Source organism: Sipha flava, unplaced genomic scaffold (assembly GCF_003268045.1).
Source record: "Sipha flava isolate LNK unplaced genomic scaffold, YSA_version1 247_pilon_pilon, whole genome shotgun sequence".
Classification (NCBI taxonomy): Eukaryota; Metazoa; Arthropoda; class Insecta; order Hemiptera; family Aphididae; genus Sipha; species Sipha flava.
This window is the reverse complement of record NW_020272895.1, coordinates 30,327-56,691: the sequence shown is the minus strand read 5'-3', so window position 1 is coordinate 56,691 and position 26,365 is coordinate 30,327. Positions and strand designations below refer to the sequence as shown.

General features: G+C 27.2%; 2 protein-coding genes and 1 long non-coding RNA gene across 3 annotated transcripts; 1 reads left to right on the top strand and 2 right to left on the bottom strand.

The window, feature by feature from the left end:
- Nucleotides 1-12,222: 12,222 nt before the first annotated feature.
- Nucleotides 12,223-13,223, bottom strand: LOC112684266 (zinc finger BED domain-containing protein 1-like). The gene is made up of 3 exons (XM_025555693.1): nucleotides 12,857-13,223; nucleotides 12,545-12,796; nucleotides 12,223-12,451 (listed from the first exon to the last, which is right to left on the bottom strand). Exons 1-3 carry the CDS (start codon nucleotides 13,056-13,058, stop codon nucleotides 12,381-12,383), a joined length of 525 nt encoding a protein of 174 aa, XP_025411478.1. The 5' UTR covers nucleotides 13,059-13,223; the 3' UTR covers nucleotides 12,223-12,380.
- A 2,444-nt stretch (nucleotides 13,224-15,667) lies between these two features.
- Nucleotides 15,668-16,213, bottom strand: LOC112684268 (zinc finger BED domain-containing protein 1-like). Its single transcript, XM_025555695.1, has one exon. It carries the CDS (start codon nucleotides 16,211-16,213, stop codon nucleotides 15,668-15,670), a length of 546 nt encoding a protein of 181 aa, XP_025411480.1.
- Nucleotides 16,214-20,992: 4,779 nt separating this feature from the next.
- Nucleotides 20,993-26,287, top strand: LOC112684248. The gene is made up of 3 exons (XR_003148677.1): nucleotides 20,993-21,160; nucleotides 25,058-25,143; nucleotides 25,309-26,287. It is a non-coding gene; the product is annotated as an uncharacterized LOC112684248 (long non-coding RNA).
- Nucleotides 26,288-26,365: the final 78 nt, after the last annotated feature.

Here is a 26,365-nt window from a genome sequence, read left to right as displayed (position 1 = left end):
ATGAATTATTAAAATGAAAATGGTACCTTAAATGCATGGGATGAAACCCATTCCCCTAATATAATTTTAATGAAACTCATTATAACTAAAAAGTAGGTGGTCAACAAAACTAATTAGTGCTGTTGACCACTTAATTTTTAACCATGTTACCAGAAAGAGTAAATACGTTGCCTACTTAATCACGTTCAATGTCATCTGTTATTTCGGAGGTTACATCGCGACGCCACATCGAAAATTCCGTATTATACGAGAAAATCATCCTCATAAATCATCCTTTCATCCATATTTTCCATAAGAAATAGTTTTTTTGATGAATAGATTTTCGAAATAGATTTTTCCCATTTACCAGATGTCCCGCGACGGTTCACTATTTTTATTTATTGAATTAATGCCTAGTAATATCAAATACAGGTACGAAGTAAGTATATTGCACGAGTTTGATTGCATAAGTTAGAAAAAAAAATATTAGTAGTTTACAATATAATATCAGTTCAAGTTAAAATTTTAATTTTACATTACAATTAAAAATTATGCTTTAGGTTTAACAGACCATTAGTGAAAAGATCAAAGTTTCATAAACTGTCTTATATTTAAATGTATTTATTTGTTTTAACAATATTACATAACGTGTGATATTGTGTTTTGTTTTTTTTAAAAAGGTTTTCAAAATTGTTTATAGACAATGTCAAATACGACTTGTATAAATCATTTAGAAATAAAATATGATTGATGAATGTAGATAATATTATCAATTTTTGTCTAAAATGTTGCTTTAATATGTAAAAAAATGACCTAAAACTCAAAATTTTCTCAACTTTTAAATTTGAAAATTTCTTATGTAAGTTCATTGATATACTAAACATTCATTCTAAACATAAAAGCAATTCTAATTTTAGTTTGAAATTCTAAATCTTTTAATAAAAGATTATTTAAATGTTTACCAAAAATATCTCAAGAATTTTGATTACAAAGTTTCTTTTTACCACCGTAAAATTTATTGAAACCAGTGTAAAGTGATCTTTATTTGAATTTGTTTTAAGACAATGCTACGATAAGTGCATTTCGCTTTCAAATCTTAAGACTATCCTAAGTGGTTTGTTTAACATTTTATGTTTTTTTAAACAAATATTATGAATTATATTTTGTTGTTCAAATTCAATTTAAATAACATAAGATATTTTATTAGTTATAAAAACCCAATTCAATATTTTATAAGTTAAACTGTTTTGAAAATACTATCCACATTTCAATTTTCTGTATACTATTGATTCACAGCACATAATCAAAAAACTATTTTTAGTTGAAAGTGAATAACATAACTCATAAGATTTTTAATATTTTACTAGATTGAAAAATCGATGCAAGATTTTTTTTTAATATTTTCTTTAATTCAGAAAAAAAAAATACAGAAATGTCGTAAAAATATTTTTTAACGATTACATAATGAAATGTAGACATAATCAGGTATTTCGAAAAATTCCCATTAAATAATATTAATTATTTAGTTAGTATCCTATATAATCAAACAACACGAAGCATTTAATAAGACGCTTCATATTTTGAAAATATTTTAATGTTATTTTTGCTGTTTATAAGCACTTTAATTTTTCATTTGCCCAAAATCTCGGTGCCTTTTAATTTTTGAAAGTTAGAACTTTAAGCTTAACCTACCGCATAAAAAGGTTTAGGTCTACTATTATATCGATCATCATTAGAAATGTAAACTTATCCACCCGATCTCTTTCTCACAAAAAAATTGTTTTTTTTCGAGAGAAACGATACATTGGTTTTCAAGTTTAAAAGAACAATACAACAAAACTATTCTCCCGAATTTTGTAACTCGTAACCATTGAGTCTCTTCCAACCTAACATATTTACCTCTTATTGGTAGTTAATTTTCAAAATTTAGAAATTAATAATATTGCATGGCTGTAACTTTTTTGTTCGGAAGTTATTAAATTTGAACTTATGCAGAATATTATTGATTGACAATTATTTTATGACGCTCTATGTCTGTATTAAAATCACAGTGAAAGACAAATAAAGATTATTTGGTTTGCCACTAATCGCCTATTATTAACATATACTACAGAATAACCGATGTATAACATAATTTTGATTTAATACACAATAAGTAATTAGGTATTGCAGTACTAAGTAAACAATTCACTACTTCCTGTTCATAACGTTAAATTTTACACTTGGACATATATACAACTACTTATAAATATTAAAATATTGTTATTAGTGATATTGTAGATTATAATATTATAATATTATTTCCTTTTATTTTTTTATCGAAAATTTATTTACAAATGAATGTCTTTCGATTGCCTATAAACAGCGCCGTCTTACGTTTTAGGATCATACCAATTACGTTCGAAATCACATAAGATTGTAACAATAGTAAATAGAGTTGGACTGTAGTCTTGGATACATTCAAACTTCGAAAAATTATCGTATGATATCAAAATGTATTAAATTCGTGTCTCAAGCCATCAAGAATTCTGACTGAGATATAATAGAATCGTTTTTTACACGTCTTAGATGTAGAAATACGGTGATTGAATGAACTTTTATTTACTTCATAAAATTGAGTATGTTGAAATTCTGAAATTTAAGCGTGATAATTAAAATTTTTTACGGTAATAGCCATTCTCAATCGTATTTCTATCATAATTATTATAATTTGACAACTACATAAAAACTTATAATATTTACTTGAAAACGAATTATCAAAACAATGCTGTAAGTAAAGTCACCAAGCATAATCATAAAGTTGAAAATATTGAATTATTACATCCGAAAAATTGTAAGTTATACAGTAAAGCGCTAAACTCACATTCAGATATGCAGAATACCATTTAAACTCAGGTACACAACTTATAAATGGTCAAAGAAATATTACGCAAACAGACACGCAGCTAATTAGAAAATAAATTTACAATGTCCGAAAAAAAATAATACAAATAGTTCGTTTCAATTTAACTGAGATTCATGAGTTATTACGTAATGAAATAATTTTACTGCAGAAAAAGATCAATTTGTTTTAGAAAATAATTCTGAAAAGAATATTTTTTTATTTTCAACTGGAAAAATATTAAATTCCTCGGTTTATTAACGTGTATTTATGTGAACTGTACATTTAATTACTGTATTAAATTTTTCTATTAAATTGATTCACTGCACATGGATTTTAAAATAATCATCATATGTTTACCTTAAGCATTAATTTTATTACTCGAAGAAGAAACAAATTCTTATACAGAAGTTTTTAATTATACAAATGATAAATACTTGAGCTTTTAACTCGAATTTTCACCAAAATATAATAATGCTGACTTTGAAAAAGTTATTCACAAAGCAGCAAGTCAAATATGATAATAATTGATAGCAAAGGATGTAGATTTCACTTAGGATAAGCATGGTAAGGTGTACAACGATAAATTTTAAATTTTTATTTATTTCATAATATTTATTAAAGAAGACGTAAAATTCGACCTCTCAGATTACAAAATTAATATTAGTCAAACTTCGAGAATAGAAAATGTTTTCAATAGTTTTTTGACTTCCTTTTTTCTATCAAAAAAAAAAATTAGCAAATGTATTTATGTATGATGTATTGATAATTTTCCCTGCTGAAAAAAAGATATCAACAATATTGCGAGTGAACGTAAACAGTGATAAATCTGTATCAGCTGTTGAGTAAAAATGAAAATCCTAAGTTATGGCAGATTTACAATTAAATATGAATGTTAAAATTTACCTCCCTGGGTTTTAAGTCAATACGTAGAAAAATTTTGAACTCTACTGATTATTTTTCAAGTTTTCTAAAAAGTGAATTTATCACGAGTGTGTATAACACAACTTTATTAAGTGAACTGCCTATCACATAGGTTACCTAAAGATACAGTATATGAGAACAATATATACATATAGTTTTTAGTGATTTAGTCACAAGATTTTAAACAAGAAATATAATAATATTGAACCAGTGGCGGACTGGAACAATTGATATTAGGAGTGGACCTATTAATTCAGACAACTCACCTACATTTTAATCACTATCACTACCACCAAGGGTGCTCATAGGAGTAAAGGGAACATGCGCCCTCCCCCGATATTTTTTGGCTACTATAAAAGAAAAAAATTTGGGAGGAAGTAAAAAAAATAATTATTATATTATATTAGTTATATTTTCGAATGGTTATTATGTGCGTTTTTTACATTTGCTTGATATAAGCATTACATTAGCTTAATATCCTTTATATTTTTTTGAGTGAAGTAGTGTACAAGATTTAATCTTTGAAAATATAATGGTAATGTTTTTAATTTTAATCATAAGAACCACATAGCAATTTATCCGCATCAAAAATGTAGTGATTAACTTGTTGATGGAAACGACTTCTCCACTACTATCTTATTCAAATATATTTTTATTTATTTTTTTTTGAGCCAGCAATACTCAACCACTCTTCTTGGTACTTTATGCTGGAACTATATCAAGGAAAGAGGATTTCACCATCGTTCATTAACTAATATATATATATATCAATATATCACATATAAGGCCAAATTGATTAAGAATTACGGTGCCTCATCAAATATACAAAAATTTTTTCGCTTCGTACAGTTAATACTGTTTAATGCCAATGTGTAGGATTTGATTTTTGAGGATTCGTGATTGACGTTGATTTCAATGGCTTGGCTAGCTCGTCTTTCACGTGGTAATATACCTATCTAGCCTATCCGTCAATCTAGATATTTTATGCCGATCGGTCGTGATTGTTGTCCCTCCCGTGGTGCCATGGTGGGGTGGTAAACGGCTTAGGTGCTGGCACCTCCGCTGATTCCGCAATATCACGATATTCCGTTCCCATCCCCTTGTCCCGTTGATCTTTTCTGCCTCGAGGATTCTTCTTCTAGATCCGACTAAAAGCCCGCTAGTCTCATCGATTCCGTGCATCTTTTTTCATATAGCTTTGGTTTATTAAAATATTAGAAGGTTTTTTTTCTATATTGGGTAGTATCAGTATATACATCTGAACACTGTATTTTCCGAAATCCTTGGCCCTTACGGATGTGGGCTCCTGATGGTTATGTTGTGTTTGATGTGGTATGATGGTTATGTTGTGGTTAATGTGGTATGATATTCATGTTATGGTTGCATCTGAAACAATATGTAAATGTATTTTTAAAATTGGTTTTTAAAACATTCTTTAAAAATATATACAAACGGATTAGTAATAGGAATGATGATGGAGTAGTGTACAATGCTGTGGTATCTTTGTTTTATTTGACTTATATCCTCCTCCTACTCATGGCAGAACATATTTTAAGTAATTTTTACTTGGTGGTATTTCAATAAAATTGTCTACCAAGAAAAAAAATAGATGGGAAATAAGCAAATTATACCATATTTAGATTTGTTGAACTCTACTGAGACATATATTAAAATAACCAATTTTTGAATAATAAAACCTTAAAAAAATAATTAAAAATAGAGAATATATATCAGAATCTGTATTTAAATTTTTTTTACATTGTACCATTTTAAATAAATAATAAAATATAATTTAGGTTATATATTTATCCATGTACTCAATACATAATAATTATTAATTATATAATAAGGAATGAATAGTAAAGTGAATATTTTAAAATAACGGACATACACCACCCTACGGTTAGGAAAACAATCGGAAATTATAACACAAAAATATTTGAACAGGACAAAAAGTTAAGAAAAAAAAAAACTAACATTAATTTATAAATTGTATTAGTATTTTTGTATGCATTATGCATATAATTATTAATTTCATTAAGTTGACATTGATATTACCACTGTAGATAGCATTCAATTATCATTGGGAGGTATTAGTTCCACATACTTAATATGTTAAAATATGCTCTGCCTCATGGACCTTCATCATAACATTCTAACGACTCAACATTTTATTCTCAAATTTCGGAATTAGAAATTGTTGAATTCATTAAAAATGAAAATTCGTGGAAAAAAATTGTAATTTAAACTATAAAAAAAATATATATATATATACAATATAAACAATTATGACATTACTATGAGTTACATCCTACTGTAGTTATTTAATAGAAATGTAATTACTATCAAAATGTATTACTCTATATCTTCGTTTTTATTCTTTTCATCGTATTCTCTGTATTCTCTTACAAATTTCCGTCCTTTCCTCCATATTTCTCTCCCACCTCTTGATCAATTTCTCCTTCGTATTTTCCGTCTTTTTTTCGTGGTTTTCGTCTTCTATTATATTATATACAGGCCAATATTTGCCTAGCCATAAGGATGATGTCCTGGTGTCCGTACTCGGCCAACAGTTGTCTATGGATCGATGTTCTACCATGGATACCTCATTACTTGAAACCGACTCGATATTTATAAATCGGATATCGGTGTAATCGATCTCCATTCTAAAATCATTGTCGGTAGCCGGTTCTGAGGTATCCATGGGACATCCGAATGTATCCAGACAACGTATCAAGCACGGGTATTTTAGAAGATGCTATCCTGGCTCACAAATGTGTTTCATTAGCATATAAATCCAAATAACTAATTTTTATTTTGAATTTATTTTAGCATTTTTTGGTGTTTGTTACTTTTTAAGTCATTTTTTGACATTTTTAGTCATTTTTACTAATTTCACACTAGTTCACTTCTTATCATTTACTATCGATGATTATTCCAATAAATTATGACGTGTCTGATTTTATCTCGTCGATTACATTCGTCGTTGTCGTAATGTAGTGAATAGTATTATACCTAAATTTTATTAGTTTTTCTTAATATTCGATTAGTATCCAATAATATTTTGTCGATTATAGTCGTCGCTTCATTGTCATATTATATTGAATAATACCTATTATATCTCAATTTTATTATTTTTTCGTAATATTTTCGAAATGGCGAAAATTAAAACGTCGGTTAGTGCTCATCTGCGTCTTCCAATCACTTCAGTGGATGTGGAGAGAAATTTTTCCAAATATAAATATTTATAAACAGATAATCGTCAATGATTTATTTTTGATAACATCAAATACGCTTTAATCATACAATACAATGATTTTGATTTTTGAGTAATTGTAAGTTTTGATAAACTTATATAGAAATTTATAGTAAAATAGAATAAAATATTTAAAAAAAATGTATTTTTATTAATTTAAAACAAATATTTGTTATTATTTAGGTCATTTTTTTAGGACATTTTTTGTCATTTTTATGTCAGATTTGTATCTTTTTTTAGGTCATTTTTTAATGTTTTTAAGGTCAACTTTAACTTCCGAGCTCTAGTTATATTGTACACCCATAATCGAACAATGTGAGCTACATCTAGTGTGAGTAAGTTCATAGTTTTTGAATGGCTCTATTTATTGTAGCATTTTATTTCAAATTATTAAGGGCAAATGCTTAGATCCGCGTCAAACTTTCCCTTATACATAATTTATTCCTGCACTTTTCAAGACTCAAAATAAATTAGAAATTTTATACTACCACGGTAAGTAGTTTTAGAAATATAGATAATTGAAATAAAAAAACAACCATTCGATTTATGATGATAATATTTAATATTTCTATACTTCTGCGTTATCGTTAAAACAGTCGAATTCGTTTATATTTATTTTTATACCTTTTATTTTATTTTAAGTAAATGCTTCATTATCTGTATTCATTAGCCTACAAATTTAACAAGGTTAAGAAAAACGAGAATGAAATATTTACAGATAATTTATTGAGTGCGTATTCATATATTAATTAAAGGTAAAAAAAAATTACCTAATGATATCTTACAATCGATTACAGCAGAAAAAATTTAAACAAGTTAATTATTACTGAAGTAAGTGATAAAGTAGATAGTAAAAAGAAGAGGCTAATTAAAAACTTAAAGAAAAAACTAACGAAAATTATAATAATATGTATGACTGTATAAAGTGAAATTCTAAAGTATCTTTCATAAACAAAGAATCTTCGTGTGACACATGTATAAAAGAAAAATAAAGGCAAAAAAAAAAGAGTATAAGCTTTTGAAGAACAAAAAAAAAGCTGTAGTAAGAACGATAGTAGTTAATGATAAAAATTAATTATATGGCAGTTGAAGTTGTAAGTTATATTGTAGTATAGCGTGGCCAGACGTCCCGTATTATATAGGGAAGTACCGTATTTCAAAAGTCTGTCCCGTTATTCCGACATATGCATCCGGGACGCTATATTGTCCCGTTTTTAAAAAATATGAATATTTTCATATAATAGAAAATAAGTAAATAAAATTAAAATTATAATTTTTATCTGTTTTTATTAAATATCAATTACGGTCTACGGATTAAATGTATATTGTATATAATTAGGCATTTGTAAAATAATAATGTGGTTGCTATATTATTACTAACCTAATCGATTTCTAAGTATCGAATTCAATTATTCGAAAAAAAAGTTATTTTTGGTCTTCGTCGTGGGCGTCAGTCGTTTCCACCAAAACGGAAATATTCGATTTTCATCCTCACCAAATCTATTTCTACATAACTGTCTAAATTATATTTTAAGAACCCTTTAAAGTTACCCAGGGACCACCACGGAGAGGCGATTCTTATTGATCCCCAAAAAATTGTTTGACTTAATTTTCGGATTCATATTTTTGAACTTTAATTTAATTTTATAATTAAATTTGTATTTATACCTATATATATATATTCAAATATTTTTCATAATTCTATTAATTATTTATTATTTAATATTTTAAATAATTGTTGCATAGGTACTTTTCTTAAAAACGTTATTCTTGAAATTTTTTTATTTTTATATTCTTCTATTGCGTTTGTTGTACTTATTAATCGGTTTTATTACATTAAATTTTACAGAATAATTTATAATATATATATATAAATTCTAATATATTCAATAAATACGTATATTATTCAGTGAATAATATTTACGATTCACACTGTTATGTTGTCACAGTACTGATTCGATCACTATATTAAATCGACCGAGTGACGGATTAGCGATAGCTAACCTGTATATTTTAAACAGGGCCGGCCCAAGCAAAAATAGTGCAGTAGGCAAAATCAAATTTATCAAATATTTCTTCAAACTCAATGTGATCTATTTTTTAATACAATTAAAAGTGTCGAAACAGCCAATTTATCTATCGTTGAAGTAAAAAGTCATTTAGTCACTTTACTACTAAAAATTAAGTCGCGAAATATTAACAATTTTATGACGATTATGGAACATAAATCACTAAACAATTTAAGAAATGAATCAATTTTAACACAAAATATATATAATAACTACCGGACAATTTTTTTCGACTCATGTTCAGTTTACTGAGTGGACAAATCTAACATTATGCAAGTTCAATGAAGTTTCACATTCAAAAACTTGGCTCACTGAGTGATTTTGGAGAAAAAACCCTAATACAAAAGTTGTAGAGAACAAAATTTTGAAGATAATGACATATCCGTTTTTTATACATTCAGTATTTAACAAGCTATGACCAAAAAACCAATTTTTTACTTTTTCAAATGCTTGTAACTTTTTTCCTAGGGATAATTCAAAAAAAAGGTTATGTCATTATCTCCAAAATATTATTCTCTACAACTTTTGTATTGGGTTTTTTTTCTCTAAAACTACTCAATAAGCCGTAATATTGAAACACGTAAACACATTTTTGTACATGTTTTTTGGTGGTGTGGCGTCCTCTAACGGTCGAATTTTCTAGACACGATAAACCCCTTCACTTCACTGAACTATTCGCGCCACCTTACCCGATATATATTTTAATACGGGCCGCCGCGACCGGTCGGTGTGTCGTCGTTGGTTGATTGTTGCCCCGTGTATAATTCGCGATACCGTGTTATTTATGTTACGTTTGTGGTCGCCACATAATATCTATCGTCGGCTGTTGCAGTGGCGCAGTACGCAGTAATATTTGTTTATTATTCATTTATTGATATAATAATTATTATTATATTTATATGATATAATTATTAATTTATTATTCTATTTTATTTTATTCTTATTACATGTTTCGTTTATTAATGTATTATAACCAGTGACGGTGCTAGAGTTTGTGAGGCCCTGGGCAAAATTAATGTTGGGTCTTATAATTTATGTTAATAAAATATTTTAAGTTCAGTTAAATCAGAACCGCGGGGCCTTAATTATAATTTAAGGCGCGGGGCCCTGGGCAACTGCCCCTATTGCCCACCCCCTCGCGTCGTCTCGGTTTATAACCTTTACTTGATTATATTTTATATTAAATATACATATACATAAGAAAGGTGTACATATACAGTCCACTCTTTTTTATCGGAGCTTGGTTACCTCGAGCAAATAGACTTGTTCGGGAGCTCGCTCACACAATAGTTTTAAAAAAAAGTTATCAAAGATGGAAGATATATGTATCATCGTGCAAAAAGTGGTAAGTTTTATTGGATATAACTATAAAATATACAAATCAAGATATAATATAAATTATAATATAATTTGTATTTTATACTTTAAAACAATTTATTTTTGATGATGAAAATAGGTACATTTTAAGTAACATATACAAAATACGCATTAAAATATCCTTAAAAAAATATATGAATTAAAATAAAAATTTTAATTTATTGATTTATTTTGTTTTAATGAAGTTAAAAATTATTAAAAAAATACATATATAGAAATGTATAAAGAATATTGTATATTATTATCTTAGCTACTTCACCAACATAGACGCACCTACTCGATCACAAATAAATATAATGTAGTTAATGTAAATCAGTTTTTGGTCTACAATTGCCCTTTGCTGTTCATTATTTATTTTGTTGTTCATCTAATTCACTTATAATAACTTATATAAAGTCTCTAATAAATATATTGTTATTATTAAATTACAAAGTACACATCAATATATTGATGTGCATATGCTGAGTCACCATAAAAATTATAAAATAAAAACCAACAAAACTCCTGAATTGTGAACGCGGTGCACCATCTAAAGTAAAAAGTATAATATGCTTATTTAATTGTTTAAAATAAAATGAGTACAAAGAAATGATAAAAGAATATTCTTATTTAATATTTTTCGAATAGAAGTAAATAACTAAGAAACGTTATAAAAAAAACCTTTAAACCTATGTCAATTCGTCGAATTTTTTTTAAAAAAAAAAACTTATTTTTACTGAAATTGTATTCATTAATTTTATCAAATTTCCTCTTTGTAAAAATATAAACGATTGTCGGTTGTAATCTTTCATTTGCATATAATTTGATGAACTTCATATTGTTTTGCTTTCTTAGGTGAAAAAAAAATAATATATCTTTCTATATTTCATTGGTATCTACGTTTACGGTCTCGTACACGTATTTTGTTAGTATAATAATAAAGCATTAATATTTTTCAATGTGTGCGTATGTCGTGATGACCGTAATATGGACCTAAAATAATAATAAGTGTATAATTAAATTAAAATTTGAGTTGAGCGATATTATGCAGCACCAACAATATGATATCCGTTTTATACTAAGAAAACAATATGGGGATTAACGGTATCTCACAGTGTCAGAAAGAGATAAGCTTAAAAAAAGGTGAGGATCCTCAAAAAAAAAAAAAAAAAACACCTTGTGTGAATAATGAATATTAAAGTTGATTCAATATTTAAGCGCAGCATTCGATTCAACTGTGGATGGTTAACGTTTATCTGTTGCCATAGAACTCACTCATATACCGCCAATAGTTAAAATTATATTAAAGTATATATTAAACCATAAAGTTGGAACTAGTGATGGGCAAAAGTGACTAATAACTACCGACTTAGTGGGTAGTATCAAATGACTAATGTAGTTACTCGAACATTTTTATTATTCGACTAGTTATTATTTTTCGACTAATTTTTATTATTTGACAAGTTATTATTATTCGACTAATTATTATTCGACTTATTTTTATTATTCGACTAATTATTATTCGACTAATTATCATTATTCAATTTGACTTTTTTTTATTATTCAACTGATTTTTATTGGACTGATTGCAAACTTTAGCATGAATTACTTTAATTCAACAATATAACAAAAATAATAATAATATAACAAAAAACATAAACATTATTAGGAAAAATAAATACAAATTTACAACTGTTTTAAATTTTTGTTTAAAAATATGAACATATCTAAATTTTTTGGATGTGTTCTATTTTTTTTTTGCTGACATGATTTCACCTGCTTTTGAAAAAATTCTCTCTGTAGGTACTGAGGTAGCAGGGATCACTAAATACTTCAATGCTAAGTTGAATAATTCGCCCAACAGTATTTTGTGTTTGATCCAAAAATCGATTGGCTTTGAATCATCCAAGAAACTTCATAAATATACGGCTTCATTATTAGAGATGGTTTGAATTTCAGGAGTTTCAGAAATATTAGAATTTTCTTCTGTAATGTTAAAAAATATACATTTTTATAATTAATCAAAATTTTTAATGTAAAAAAAAATGTATTAATATTATTAATTCCTTAGTTCCTTACCATTCAAATTTTCACTGATAAGTAAAGATAGCTCATCTGTAATACTCTTTTCTACGTTTTCAGCATTAATTGTGTGCTGAAATGCCAACTTTTTAAAACGAGGGTCAAGTAGAGTCGCTCTTGAAAACTCAGGTTTAGGATTTTGCTCTTCAATGAGTTTAAAACGACTGTTTAAATTTTCCAGCAATTTTTTCTTGATTAGCTGACCTAAGTATGTTCTCATTTGTTTTGATACTAGAGAAATGTGTAAACCTAAAAATATTTGTTTAATTATTTATTAATTAATTTAATTTTTTTGAATTTCTTACTTACCTCTTACTAATGGAATAACTATTGCCAATGTCGGATAGTTCTCTCCTGATAACTCAGTAGTCATTACTTCAAATGGTTTTAATATGGGGATAACATCTCCTATTACTTCCCATTCTTGCGAATTTAACATTACAGGTCCATCCTTTAAGGAAAGCATAGCATAGGTCAATGGTTCTTTTAATTCGACTAGTCTTTCCAACATCAAGAGGCTACTGTTCTATCTTGTTGACACGTCTTGCTTAAGTTTTAATTTTAAAGCTCCTAACTGTGTTAATTTTTCGGCTAATTTCCTATTTGCAACTTCTCTTTTTTTAAAATATGTCACAATGGAACGACACTTCTTTAATAAATCATTTAGATTTTGACATTCATTAGATTCTAAAACATAGGTTCCCAACCTATGGTCCGCGGACCACTGGTGGTCCGCGAGACATTGTGAGGTGGTCCGCGAGCCATACTTACAAAATGTAAAAATATTTTTATAAATAAATTTATTTATAAATTTATATTACGTAGTGAAACCCATGTTATTATTTCAACCGATAATTTAATTTTTGTTTTACATTTTTACATTAAGATTAGATTATATCGGCACAATTTAACAGATTATGTTCAAAGTTGAATATAATATTGTTGGTTTTTGTTGTTAGTGTCTCCGTACTCGTATTCCGTAGTCGACGTTTGTGTTCTTTTTAATTTTTCGTGTGTTAGATTGTCGAAATATAGCTCCGAAAAGAAAGTATGACGATGGATACATAAAATTTGGATTTATCGCAATCGAAACTAATCGTGAAATTCGACCACAGTGTAATATGTGCCACCGTTCTCAGTTATGATGCGTTGAAACCCGCCAAGTTAGAACGGCATTTAAAAAGTGTCCATCCTAAATTTAGTGATCAACCACCAGAATTTTTCATTGGTAAATCAGAAAATTTAAAAAAAATGAAACTAGGAACAAGTGGTTCAAGATTTGAGGCAAACGAAAAAGTTCTATCTGCGTCATTTAAAATTTTACAATTAATCGCAAAATCAAAGAAATCACACACAATTGGTGAAAATTTATTAAAGCCTTGTTTACTAACTGCCGTAGAAGAAATTTTAGGTGCAGAAGCTAAAAAGAAAATTCAAGAAATTCCATTATCGAATAATACTGTGAAAGATCGTATTGATAAAATGTCTTTCGATATCGAAGAACAATTACTAGTAAAAATAAAAAATTCGCCTTTTTACGCATTGTAGTGTGATGAAAGTACTGATGTTTCACAATGTTGTCAGTTACTGGTTTTTGTTCGATTTTTGGACAACAACAATTTAATAAAAGAAGAGCTTTTATTGTTATAAGAATTGAGTACTACATCAAAAGGAAGTGATATACTGAAGATAATAAATGATTATTTTGAAAAGCACGACATTATGTGGGAAAAGTTAGCAGGTTTTTGTACGGATGGTGCTCCAGCTATGTTGGGATCACGCTCAGGCCTAGCAACGTTGGTGAAAGAAAAAAAACCGTAAAGTATTGACAACACATTGTATTATTCATCGACAAGCATTAGCATCAAAAACATTACCTGAAGAACTCCAATATACTTTGAAACAGGCCATAAAGTTGGTAAACATCATCAAAACTAGTGCACTGAATACTCGCATTTTTAAAAAAATATGCTCGGACTTGGACTCTGAATATGAAACTTTACTTTTTCATACCGAAGTCCGATGGCTTTCGAAAGGTAACATGTTGGCACGTTTATTTTCACTAAAGGAGGAGGTGGCAATGTTTTTAACTGAGAAAAAAAATGATAATTTATTGAAATTTATTTATGATCATAAGTTTAAAATATACCTGGCTTATCTTGTCGATATCTTCGAACATTTAAACAAGCTTAATTTGCAATTAGAAGGTTCTGGAAATAATAAACTGGAAGGCTCTGCAAATATATCCATATTTGAAGATAAACTTCGAGCGTTTATGTGTAAAATTGATTTGTGGATAAGTAAAGTTGAAATGAATAATTATTCAGCGTTTCAAACACTGAAAAGCTTGGTTGATAACGAAAAATATGCTGACCTCGTAAATGAGGTACAGCAAAACGTTTTACAACATTTGAAAAAACTTAAAAATGAGTTTAATCGTTATTTTCCAGAATATAATGATTTGGAAACAAATGGTATACGAAGTATGATTCGAAACCCTTTTATCATTAAAATCAATGGGGTACCTGATAATAACCAGGAAGATTTGATAGAGTTACAAAACGATCGAAACTGTAAGGATACATTTGAATCTGGCATGAATATCGAAGAGTTTTGGTGTAAAAAAGCGATTACGTACCCTAAACTTCGAGAAATTGCATTAAGATATTTAGTCATGTTTTCGACAACTTATTTGTGCGAACAAGGATTTTCTGGACTACTCTACATTAAAAATAAACAGAGAAATTTGTTGGACCCCACTAAAGACTTGCGTGTAGCTTTGAGCAGTATCAACCCAAGAATATCTTTGTTAGTGAACGAAATGCAAGCACAAAAATCGCATTAAATTGTTTTCATAATTTTTGTAATTTACCTTAAATAACTATAATAATGTAATGTAAATTTTTTTAGAATATTAGTTTGTATTAAATTTTTAATTATTTTTAACTTTAATAAAAAAAAATCAATTATAAGTATTATTAAAAGCCTCTTATAAAGAAATTATAAATTCTTGTTGATGAGCAAAAAAAAAAAAGATCTTCCTAGTTTACGTAAAATTGAGGTGGTCCGCGGCCTATAAAATATTGTCGAAGTGGTCCGTGGTGGTAAAAAGGTTGGGAATTACTGTTCTAAAACATCATTGTCATCATATGGACTTCTAAATACTAAAGCTTGGGTAACAATTAAATTTAATATGTGCGCTGTACAAGGTATGTGTGGTATTCGTAATTTGTTTACGGCAGATTTAATATTAGCCCCTGAATCTGTTACAATTGCTACGATTTTGTGTCTAATTCCCCATTCATTAAATATATTTTCCAACGTTTGAATAAGATATTCTCCTGTATGACTATTTTCTAATTTTAAAGTGCATAATACAAATGTTTTAAGAATGAAAGCACTATCAAACGTGTGGAAAGTAATAGTCATAAACGAATCTGTATTTAATGATGTCCAGATATCCGAAGTAATGGAAATATAGCTTGATTTGTTCAAAATATCTTGTAGTTTATTTTTGGTAGTAGGGTATAGGTCAGGTAAGATGCTTTTTGTTAGTGTTCGGCGACTTGGTAAAAGATCTAAGTACCTTGAATCAAGCAATCGAATTACGTTTTGAAATCCACTATTTTCAACAAACGATAGTGGTTGCAAATCATCAGTTATCATTTCAACAATCGATCTCACAAAGTCTGTCTTTTGTTTTTCTGATGAAATACCAAATCTATAAAAATAATATATAATTAAAATGGGCAAGATATAAAGAATCTTTGACTGATATTTGTGAATTTTTTATAAAAAACTGAGTTCAATATAACTACAAAACATTGAATATTTGATCAAAAAATCTGTGTTATATGACATCACAATGAAATTATGGGGCGACAGCCGACAACGCAAAACGTACGATGTATTTATGTTTTATTAAATTTATTTCATCAAATTACTGAGATATAAATGTCACGAAAAAGGTTAAAAAATACATACAAATCTGTTAGATAAATATTTATACACAAATGTATTTTAAAATCTTTTTTTTGTACTAAAATATGTAAATAAATCAAATAAAATTACCTTTTTGAAAGAAGTAATTGCTTTGTTTGTTTTTTTAATACAGGTACTTGAACTTCATTAATTGAATTGTTTGTCATTATAGTTGTTTCACTTGCTTCCCTAAAACTACGTTTGGATGTTAATGTTGATGTCTCTCTTAAATAAAATATAAAATTGAAATTGAATTAAAATATCAATTAAAAAAGTATATACTATCACTTACCTTGTTGAAATCGCAAATCTAAATCTTTGTCCAATTCAAATTTAGACTTATCTGCGTCAAGTTTTGACTGATGATTACGGCGCAAATGTTCGTGCAGATTTGATGTACCGTGACCATGTTTGTACACAGTATGATATAAATTACATTTAGCTTCGTCAGGTTTATTTATATTTTTAGTGAAATAGCACCACACGTTTGATGAATTTTTTTTACTCAACATTTTATACGAGTTTATTTATAACAGTTTAAACTCAATAGCTTATAGTCTATACCGTGTGGCGTATGCCGTGTATAACTGTCGAATGATAACTAACTACTAAGGTATTTTGGATTTTGGGTATTAAATATTTATCTAAATAAAATCAATGCAGAAAAATAGACCTTACAATATCTTAGAATTACCCATTTACAAAAACCTAGCGGCTAGCTTTGTAGTGTGTGCGACGTGCGCCGTGCGTGTCATTATCGTTATTTTTGTTTTGACTATGTATGACTGCTGCAGTCAACTGCGGAAACAAAACCTTACCTTTAAATAGAATTACGACTACAATTTAAATTTCTTAGAATTACCGAGTTATCAGTTATTTTAGTCGACTAATTTCATTTATTCATATTAGTTGGTTGAAAAAAAGTAGTCGAATAATTTTATTTATTCATAATAGTTGGTTGGAAAAAAATAGTCGACTAATTTCTATGATTTGTATATAGCTGGTCGTGCAAATTATTAGTCGAATAATAGTCGGTAGTACGTAATGAAAACCGAATAATAGTCGGTAGTATCAAATAGTCGTTTCTGCCCATCACTAGTTGGAACCCAATCCGATTTTATTCGTCAATAATCGATAACGTTTGCTTGCCAACCAAGACTTGAGTACCATGAATATTATTATATATCTTGTGTATCATGTATAAATGCCAGGCGTATCCGTTAGGTAAAAATTTGTCGTACAATTTAAAACCATGCTTTAGTGAATAACATATATATATATATCCCTAATAGTTGTATTTACTGTAGTTCACATAAATGAGTTTATTTAGCATATATTGTAGTCTTTAATATTCACATGGTTATCAGTTATGCTATGCGTGGTATCGACCGACATTTAAATATTAGACTTGCGTTTCCATATTTAAAGACCTATATCATACATAGTTATGTACATAATTTGCGTCAAGTCTCAAATATCTTCGGATACTGTGGTTCTACAACAAGAATGGATGAAAGAGTTAATTTGTCATTGTTTGAATATATTAATTATCATCCGACGGTTTCGTTAGATCCTAAAAAAAAAAAGTATAATATAAATTGTTAACCCTTGCAATATTTTTAAACACTAATTTATATAAAATCATATTGTTCTTTCATTTGTTTTGCTATTAATAGAAATATTGTATTCAATTTGAAAACAGTATCTAACCTACCTATCTAACTCTTAACCTAACTCTTAGAAATAATTCATTAAATCAAATATTCAGAATAGGAAATAATCAGATCAAAGAATATTTTTGTTAGGTACATTTCAAATTTTAGGAAACAGACACATATTTTTTTATTAAAAAGATAAAAAATGGTTTAACTCCATAAAAAAATAGATATAGATAGGTAAATAAAAATAGAAGGTGAAGGTTAATAAGGTTTTTTTGGAATAACCAACTCTATAAATCAATATTACAAATATTATATAATATTATAAAAAAACATTACATTAATGTACAACATTTTGTAATATAAATGTATGTATTCTAAGATTAAAAACTAATAATATATTTGAATAACTAAAAAAAAAAACCAAAAATACAATTTTTTCTTCAAATTTCCCATTGAAACGACCGAAGTCTTTGACAATTTTATTTTCACTTGTATTCCCTTCTGTAAGTAGATAATTATCACGTGTGTGGACTTCACTTCCAGTTGGTCCGGTGGAGTTCAGTGTAGAGCAACGAGAAAAATGGCAGCGGAGAGAGACTACAGTATAAATGTTGCGGAATGTTTTTTAACATTAAGCCGGTTAGCGATTTCTCCACCCAAGATCAATAATATTTTGCCATCCTTCTTCCCTAAAGTATAAAACTAAAAATAAGTGACTCCAACTATTCATTAAAAATTTGCTCATAATAAATTTTCCCCATTTTAGTACACTATTACACAATATTTGTAATTAATATCAAATCCAAAATAATAGCTGAGTTATAATTACATAAATAAAGTTACAGTAAATTGTCTTTTATAAGACTGATAGTACCCTTAAATAATTTAGTACCTTTCAGTTTAAATGTCCTGTCCCCGTGCAAATCAACATTAAACTAATACGTATATCTCAATAAAATAACATGTCAAATAAAATATTTTTTAATATATATATATACATATTGTGAAAATTTAAAAAAAAAAATGCATGCACAAAAACGAGACCTCTAATTTAAATCACGATTAAACAATGAATAAAATCAACGTATTTAGAATGAAACGTAGAAGGTTAGATAAGCTCTTCATGACAAAAATGCGAAGGTTTGAACCATTAATAAAGATAAAAATAAAATATTATTTGTAAAATGTTATTTGTTTTATGAACTTTTAACAATATAAATAATTACTTGATGAGATATCACGGATGTAAGATATTAAGGGAACGTATATTCAAGACGAATTCTATTAATACATATCATGAATAATGTGGTAAACAATAATAAACTAAATAAGCATAATGCATTTTATACATTTTCACTTTGTTTACTCAAAAATGTACATTTAAGTACACACAGTTAACCTATATTATGCAATCATAAATTCGCATTATATTTGCACTACTTTAATTTAAAATAAAATATTTCCCAAGTTTAAGATTAAGCATACTATTATTATATTAGATTATTATTATTATTATTATTGTTATATTAGACTTAATACTATAAGTCTGACAACTTCTAAGTAAACTTTTGTGTGGTTTGAAGTAAGAACATTTGTTTCAATTTTAATAAAAATGTACGTATTACATACGGTAATTATAGTAGTTTACATACATTAAGTGCCCTGGAATCAATAATAATAGGAGAATAGAATTTTTCGCTGTCAGTAATTTCATGTCATGTTTGCCGTTATAACTAAACCATTGGGATCTATAAATTTGTGACATTGAGTACATTTTTATAGTGTGTTCTACTAATATACATGTTTGGTTATCATATACATTAACCATGACATTTGTTTTTTTAATTGTATTTAATTCTTTAATAATTATAGGCTTGAACGTATTCTATTAAATAAATCTAATTATAAAAAGGATTTCAGAATTGTCTATATTATAGACCATAGAAATAATATCAATTTAAATATTATTAAAAGAAATCCATAAACATATTAAAGAACAAATGACAATTTGACAAAATTCGTCAAATTATGTAAAAATCGTTTTTTAAAACTAGTAATAGTTTGATCAAATATATAAAAAATACAACTAAAAACTTCACTAAAAACTCTTCTTCTTTTGAAAATACTGGTATAAATAAACTTAAATCTAATTGTAATAAATTATATTTTGGTAAGAAAAATCAAAAAATCAAAATAAGGTAGAAATAAAACATTTCTGAAATAAAATCTAGAAAACTGTCTCTAATTCAAGTTTTGATAAACATATTTTAAAAAATAACCATAACATACATTTTGCTATCAATATAGACTTAAAAATATTAAATATTCAAAATAACATTTACATTCATTCAGTTTTGGAGGAATTATAAACACTGGATGAAATACAAAAATATAATTTTAATAATATTTGAAATGTAAAAACTGATTTTTAAAATAATATCTTATATTAATACACTTTAGATAATAATAAATAATAAATATAACAATAAATAAACAAAATGTATATCGGGGAATATTTATATATTAATATTTCAGGCTACATATTTGTATGTAATTTACTATTTATTTATTTCTCTGTGTGTTATTTTTTTAAATATGTACATATTTTTCGTGTACTTTTTTTTAGTAGATTATTCGGGCTTTGTATGTCCATCGCTGCTATTATTAATTAATTCCAATGATCTTTATTATATGCGTTCACTAATTTATTTAATTTTGATAAAATATAAATTGTACATTATGATAAATCGTGTGCATTGATATTATATAATAATTTTAAACTTCAGTACGGTACTATCAGTTTTCGAGTTCACTTGTTCGGTTTATTAATGTTTGATCATTTAGTTTTTTTTTTTTTTTTTAAAAAAAACATGTCTTCTCAAAAAGAGAAATTAAATTAAATTGAATAGTTTTTTGAGTTTAATTCTTGTTTTTAAACTGAGCATTGTGTGAAGAGACGGTTGATTGCAAGGTAATTAATAGATTCCAAATATCAGATATAGTTGGTTCCTTTGGTATCGTATTGGTATTTTTTGATTTCTTATTTGGAGTGTCTTTATTTAAATCCATGGTGTGATAAGAGTAAACTTAGGTAAGAGTTTTGATTGAGTAGGGTATCGTAGAGATATAAAATACAAGTTAAATACCTTCGATAACTGCTGTTTAACGGTGAGCAAGAAATAACTTAATATGTGTATAGTTATAAGTTGAATTTGACTGTTGAAGGTATGATGTACATATAGTTTAATAATAAACCCACCAAAAACATATATTTAAAATGAGAGCCAAGTTCAATACTATAATATATGCCTTGATTATTTTACTTTAACGACAAAAGAAGTGAGATCTAAATGGGTGCCAAGTTCAATGGTCAGTCCTGAAATTTATTTATAACAAAATATTTTATAATAATTTAAAACATAATTTCTTCTTATAACTTAGGATAACATATTAAAGCTTAAGGTCTGACTTGGATAGTTTTCATATACGAACTATTATTAAGTATCTATTAAAACAGTTATGGAAGAGTGAAGATAATTTTCGGAAAAATAAAATATGACAGCTTTAGAACTTGCGAAGGCTATAATATAATTCGTAGTTAAGTCAGACCTTAAGCTTCAATATATTATTCTAAGTTATAAGAAGAAATTATATTTTAAATTGTTTTAAAATATTTTTTGTTATTATAAATAAATTGTCGGACTGACCATTGAACTTAGCACCCATTTAGATCTCATTTCTTTTGTCGTTGAAGTAAACAACCAAGGCATATATTATAGTATTGAACTTGGCTCTCATTTTACATATATGTTTTTGGTGAGATATCATTACTTTATGTTTGTAAATTATTAATAGCTACTAATTAATAATAAAATTATTTCCAAGTGGTTTTTGTTAAACTATTGTATTTTCCTACAGTTACGGGTTATAATTGTCTTTTTTGTGTTATTATTTATATTTTCTTGTATTTTTGAAATGTTTGAGTGAATTACCCATTCAGTATCCAGATTTTTTATTACGCGTTTTCTGTTTATATTTAATTTGGCAAAATTGGGGTGGTATAACGTGCGCAGGCAGTTGTACTCTACAATAGTGCTCTCTTGTGCCTTGATTTGACTTGGATCTAAATTGATAAGATGTACTCCATTTAAGGTTTTAACTCTTGAGAGTTCAACGTAAGCCTACCCTTTAGTAAATACAGAGTAGCCTATATTGAGAAGAGTGGTTTTATCGCACCGCTCCCCACCCCGCTACTCCACGACAAATATTGTGTTCATTTTGACGATTTATTATTTTAAGTGACGATGAGAACATTATCTATGTTTTAAAATATAAATATTATATATATATATATATATATATAGGTTATCTAACAATATAATTGATTTTTATTTTTTTATTTATTTTTAGTACTGATTTTTAATTTTTCCCCCGAAACGACCACGCTGTAGATCGTCAATAACAATAATTTACCATGACGTATTCTATAAATAAAGTTTATTACCAGGGTTCGGATTTTATAGCATTTGCTACATACTTATTATAGGATAAAGATAAAGATAGCAAAGTGAGCTATTCATTTGTGTTATTAACCAGGGACTCTAAATTGGAAATTTAATTCTGTTATTTTTTATATATTTGAAGTATTTTAGATTTTTAGTGCTATTTTTGAAGTTTTAGTCATATTTTTTGCTATTACACATGATTTTATGCTTTATTTTGTATTTTCCATAAATTTCGTTTATATTGAATCAAAAATAATATTCATTAAGGTGAATCCAAAAATTCCCACATTTTCGTTTCATATTGATAATTGATAAATAATATGGTATTTACTATTTAACATGTTACTAGAATCTATTTTTAAGTAATTTGGCGATAACAAATATTCATTTATGCCCTCTTATCTGTTTTATTTATTTTTATTTTATTATTATTCTATAATATATTGTCGTCTATCATATGTATTTCATGCTTTCAGTGTCAGTTCTCCGTATTGTTTGATTTCGTTTCATATTCATTTATTATTCGATTGTGTATTATTTGTTTTTCTGTTTCGATACTTAACGTAAAATACCGAAAGTTAAAACATCGAATTATTTGAGAGTTAGATATTTTGTGTCTGAGTTTGGTGGCAATGATGTTCAAACGATTGACGCTAGTATTCTATTTTGTAAATTGTGTGAATGTAAAGTTAATAGTGTCAAAAAGTTTAACGTTATTCAACACTTAAAAGCGAAGAAACAGTTACGTATAAACGATGTCATCATTCAAGGTAAAACACGTATACATACAACAAGGCGTACCACATATAAGTTTTTTGAAATTATTAACAGAAGATGGTCATTTTAGTTTTTTTTATTAATGTATTATTTCATAAAATAATATAATACATTTAATAAAATTTTGACTTACTTTTTTTTTTTGCTATTTTTGTTGTTTTTAGGGCATATCTATAGAGCATATTTTAAAGTTTTTTTGGTGCTATTAAATCCGAACCTTGTTTATTACTATATACTATAACATTTATTATAAAATATTTTCTGTTGTATACAGTGTATAAAATATAAAATTATTTTATCTCTTTTTGAATATATTTTTAACTACCATAATTTTATTTACTATAATATCTACTGGTAGGTGGGTGATTAATAATCATAAGAGAAATTATTTAATTATTTTAATTGTAATTTTTTTAAAAATTAATATTAATTAAATACATAGAAAATAGAAATAAAAAGTATGTTGGTGTACGCGGGTCGCCAATATCGACACATATTCGACTGGACATATTTTTAATGCGGCGATACGGTTAAGGTTAGCGGAGCTATATAAGTCAACATTACATTACATTATATTAAATAAAAAAGAGGCACTTAATTAATTGAAAAATTATAAAAAATCAATTAATTAAAAAATTAAAAAAATTTACAAGTTTCTGATTTTTCCTTTGTACTCACCTAACTACCTATCTGTATGCCAAATTTGAACTTTCTAGGTCATCTGGAACTGGGTTAGAATTTTGATCTTTTGGTCAGTCAATGATTAAAGTGACGATTTTGAGACGTTAATATCTAAATAACGATTTTAGATGTGTTTATGAAATTTGGAACACATATGTATCTCGTAAGTCTCAATATATAAGTCAAATTTGATATATTTATGTGTAGTAGTTTTTGAGTTATGAGGTGGTCAAAAGTGGCTCCAAATGGTTCGTGTAATATTACACACGGTGCTCCTCGCCAGTTCTGTTAGAACTTGGCTTGACACGCTACCGCGTGTCTAAAAATATATTATTAATAAATTAAGTATAGTATAATATAAATAGATATTGAATTATAAACTGATCAAAGTTCAACGTGATGGTTCTAATATACGGTATAAAGATAAGAGACGGACGGATATATAAACTATAACTTGTGTAACGGACAATGGTCTATACCAGTGTTTCTCAACCTTTTTTATGTTATCGCCCCCTTCAGTAGGAATCAATTCTTTAACGTCCCCTATGTGAAAATTCTATAATGAATGATTTGGGCTTAGAGATAGGAAAGAAGTTAATGATTTGGAAAATTTGAAAAAAAATTTGAATAATTATCTCATAACTAATGTTTTCATTTATGTTTTATTTTTCATATTTTTTTAGTTATGGTACTAGTAAATTAATTAAATTAAACGTTTGAAAAATCTTAAAAAATTATCAATTTTATTTTATAATAATAAATACATTTTTTAGTTTATTTAGAAAAAATATTACTTTTAAAAAAAAATTTAAAATTAAATAAAAAATATTGCTTTTATTGTTTTTGTAGATATTTACCCATGTATTTTTGTAATAATTTTTTTTTAAAAAACGCGTTTTTAACAGACTGAATATTACGAGTATAATAACGAAAACTAATACAACATGTGCGGGTCAAATCAAACGGTTTGCTAAAAGGTTGGTTAATATAGGTACGTATCTATAATAAAATACAATGTCCATGCACAATCGCTAAAATAATAAAGATAATAAATGTATCAACAATGAAAGATATGTTATTGTGCATTGCTCAACATATAGTACCTATTAGTAACTAATAGTTTTTATACGGATTATTAAGTATGAATTATTTTTAGGTCACACCATGCACAACGTTTTTGCAACACGCTTGCCTCCCCTCTACCACCCAAAACTAGTTCACCGCCCCCCTCCCCTACCACCCAAAAATAGTTCAATACCCCCCAGTGATACTACACCGCCCACTGAGGGGTGATATCGCCCTCGTTTATAACCACTGGTCTAAACTATATTGTTTTATAGTTATATAGATTTTATTTTGAATTCTTACCGCTAGTAGATGTAGGTCCTTATGAGTTATATTGTAAAGAAGACCACATATTACATAATCAATATTAGAAAAACTATTATAGATAGGCATCAGTAAGATATGTGTAAAATACGGAATTCACGAGACCAACCGGTTACATAATAGGTAATCAAGGATTGTGAGCACAAAATACAAGTAAAAACAAACTGAATACCAAGGCGAGTCGCACAGAACTAGTTGGTTAGCATTTGCCAGGTCCGGATCAACTATGAGAAATGGGGTATATAAGATAGTTCTGAAGACACCAATATTCAGATGATTTTTAGTCCGATCTAGTAACAGAAAGGTATTACAGTCCGACCTTGCAGCATCTTCACGCAAGTCTATTTGTTAAATTAAATAAATACTTATAATTAGAATGTTTCAATAAAAACAGTTTAACTTAGATTGAGTATTTTTATTGGAGTTATCCTAACAAACATCCTTTATATGAACTGTTGTATTGACGGCATGCAATATCTGAATAACCAAATAGTCTACTTGAAATTCGTATGATTGATATTCAGGGGATTTCAAAGAATTTTTTTGAATTACCCGATTTCGTCAAAATTTAATATTCTAATACATGTAAAAAAAATTAAAGCTAAAGATTTTTAATATTTTTACACTGAATTAAGACCAAATTATAAGTAGTCCTGTATACAAGTGTTAGAAATAAAAATTTAAAATGTTATTAAACCATAGACAAATACAAATAAAATAAAAGGTCGAACATTTCAAGAGCTTAAAAATGGAACAAAAGAATCAGTCTTTTAAAAATCATAAGATTTTTAGAAAACGATGATATTTACTAGTATTTAATTTCA

What these genes read in the sequence shown, in the direction of transcription:
- LOC112684266 (XM_025555693.1), bottom strand. Translation starts at nt 13,058, where the DNA reads ATGTTGGAAAGACTAGTCGAATTAAAAGAACCATTGACCTATGCTATG. An exon ending in AGTTATTCCATTAGTAAGAG is followed by an intron (nt 12,797 to 12,856) that starts GTAAGTAAGAAA and finishes AAATATTTTTAG; the next exon opens with GTTTACACATTTCTCTAGTA. An exon ending in TATCAGTGAAAATTTGAATG is followed by an intron (nt 12,452 to 12,544) that starts GTAAGGAACTAA and finishes TTAACATTACAG; the next exon opens with AAGAAAATTCTAATATTTCT.
- LOC112684268 (XM_025555695.1), bottom strand. Translation starts at nt 16,213, where the DNA reads ATGATAACTGATGATTTGCAACCACTATCGTTTGTTGAAAATAGTGGA.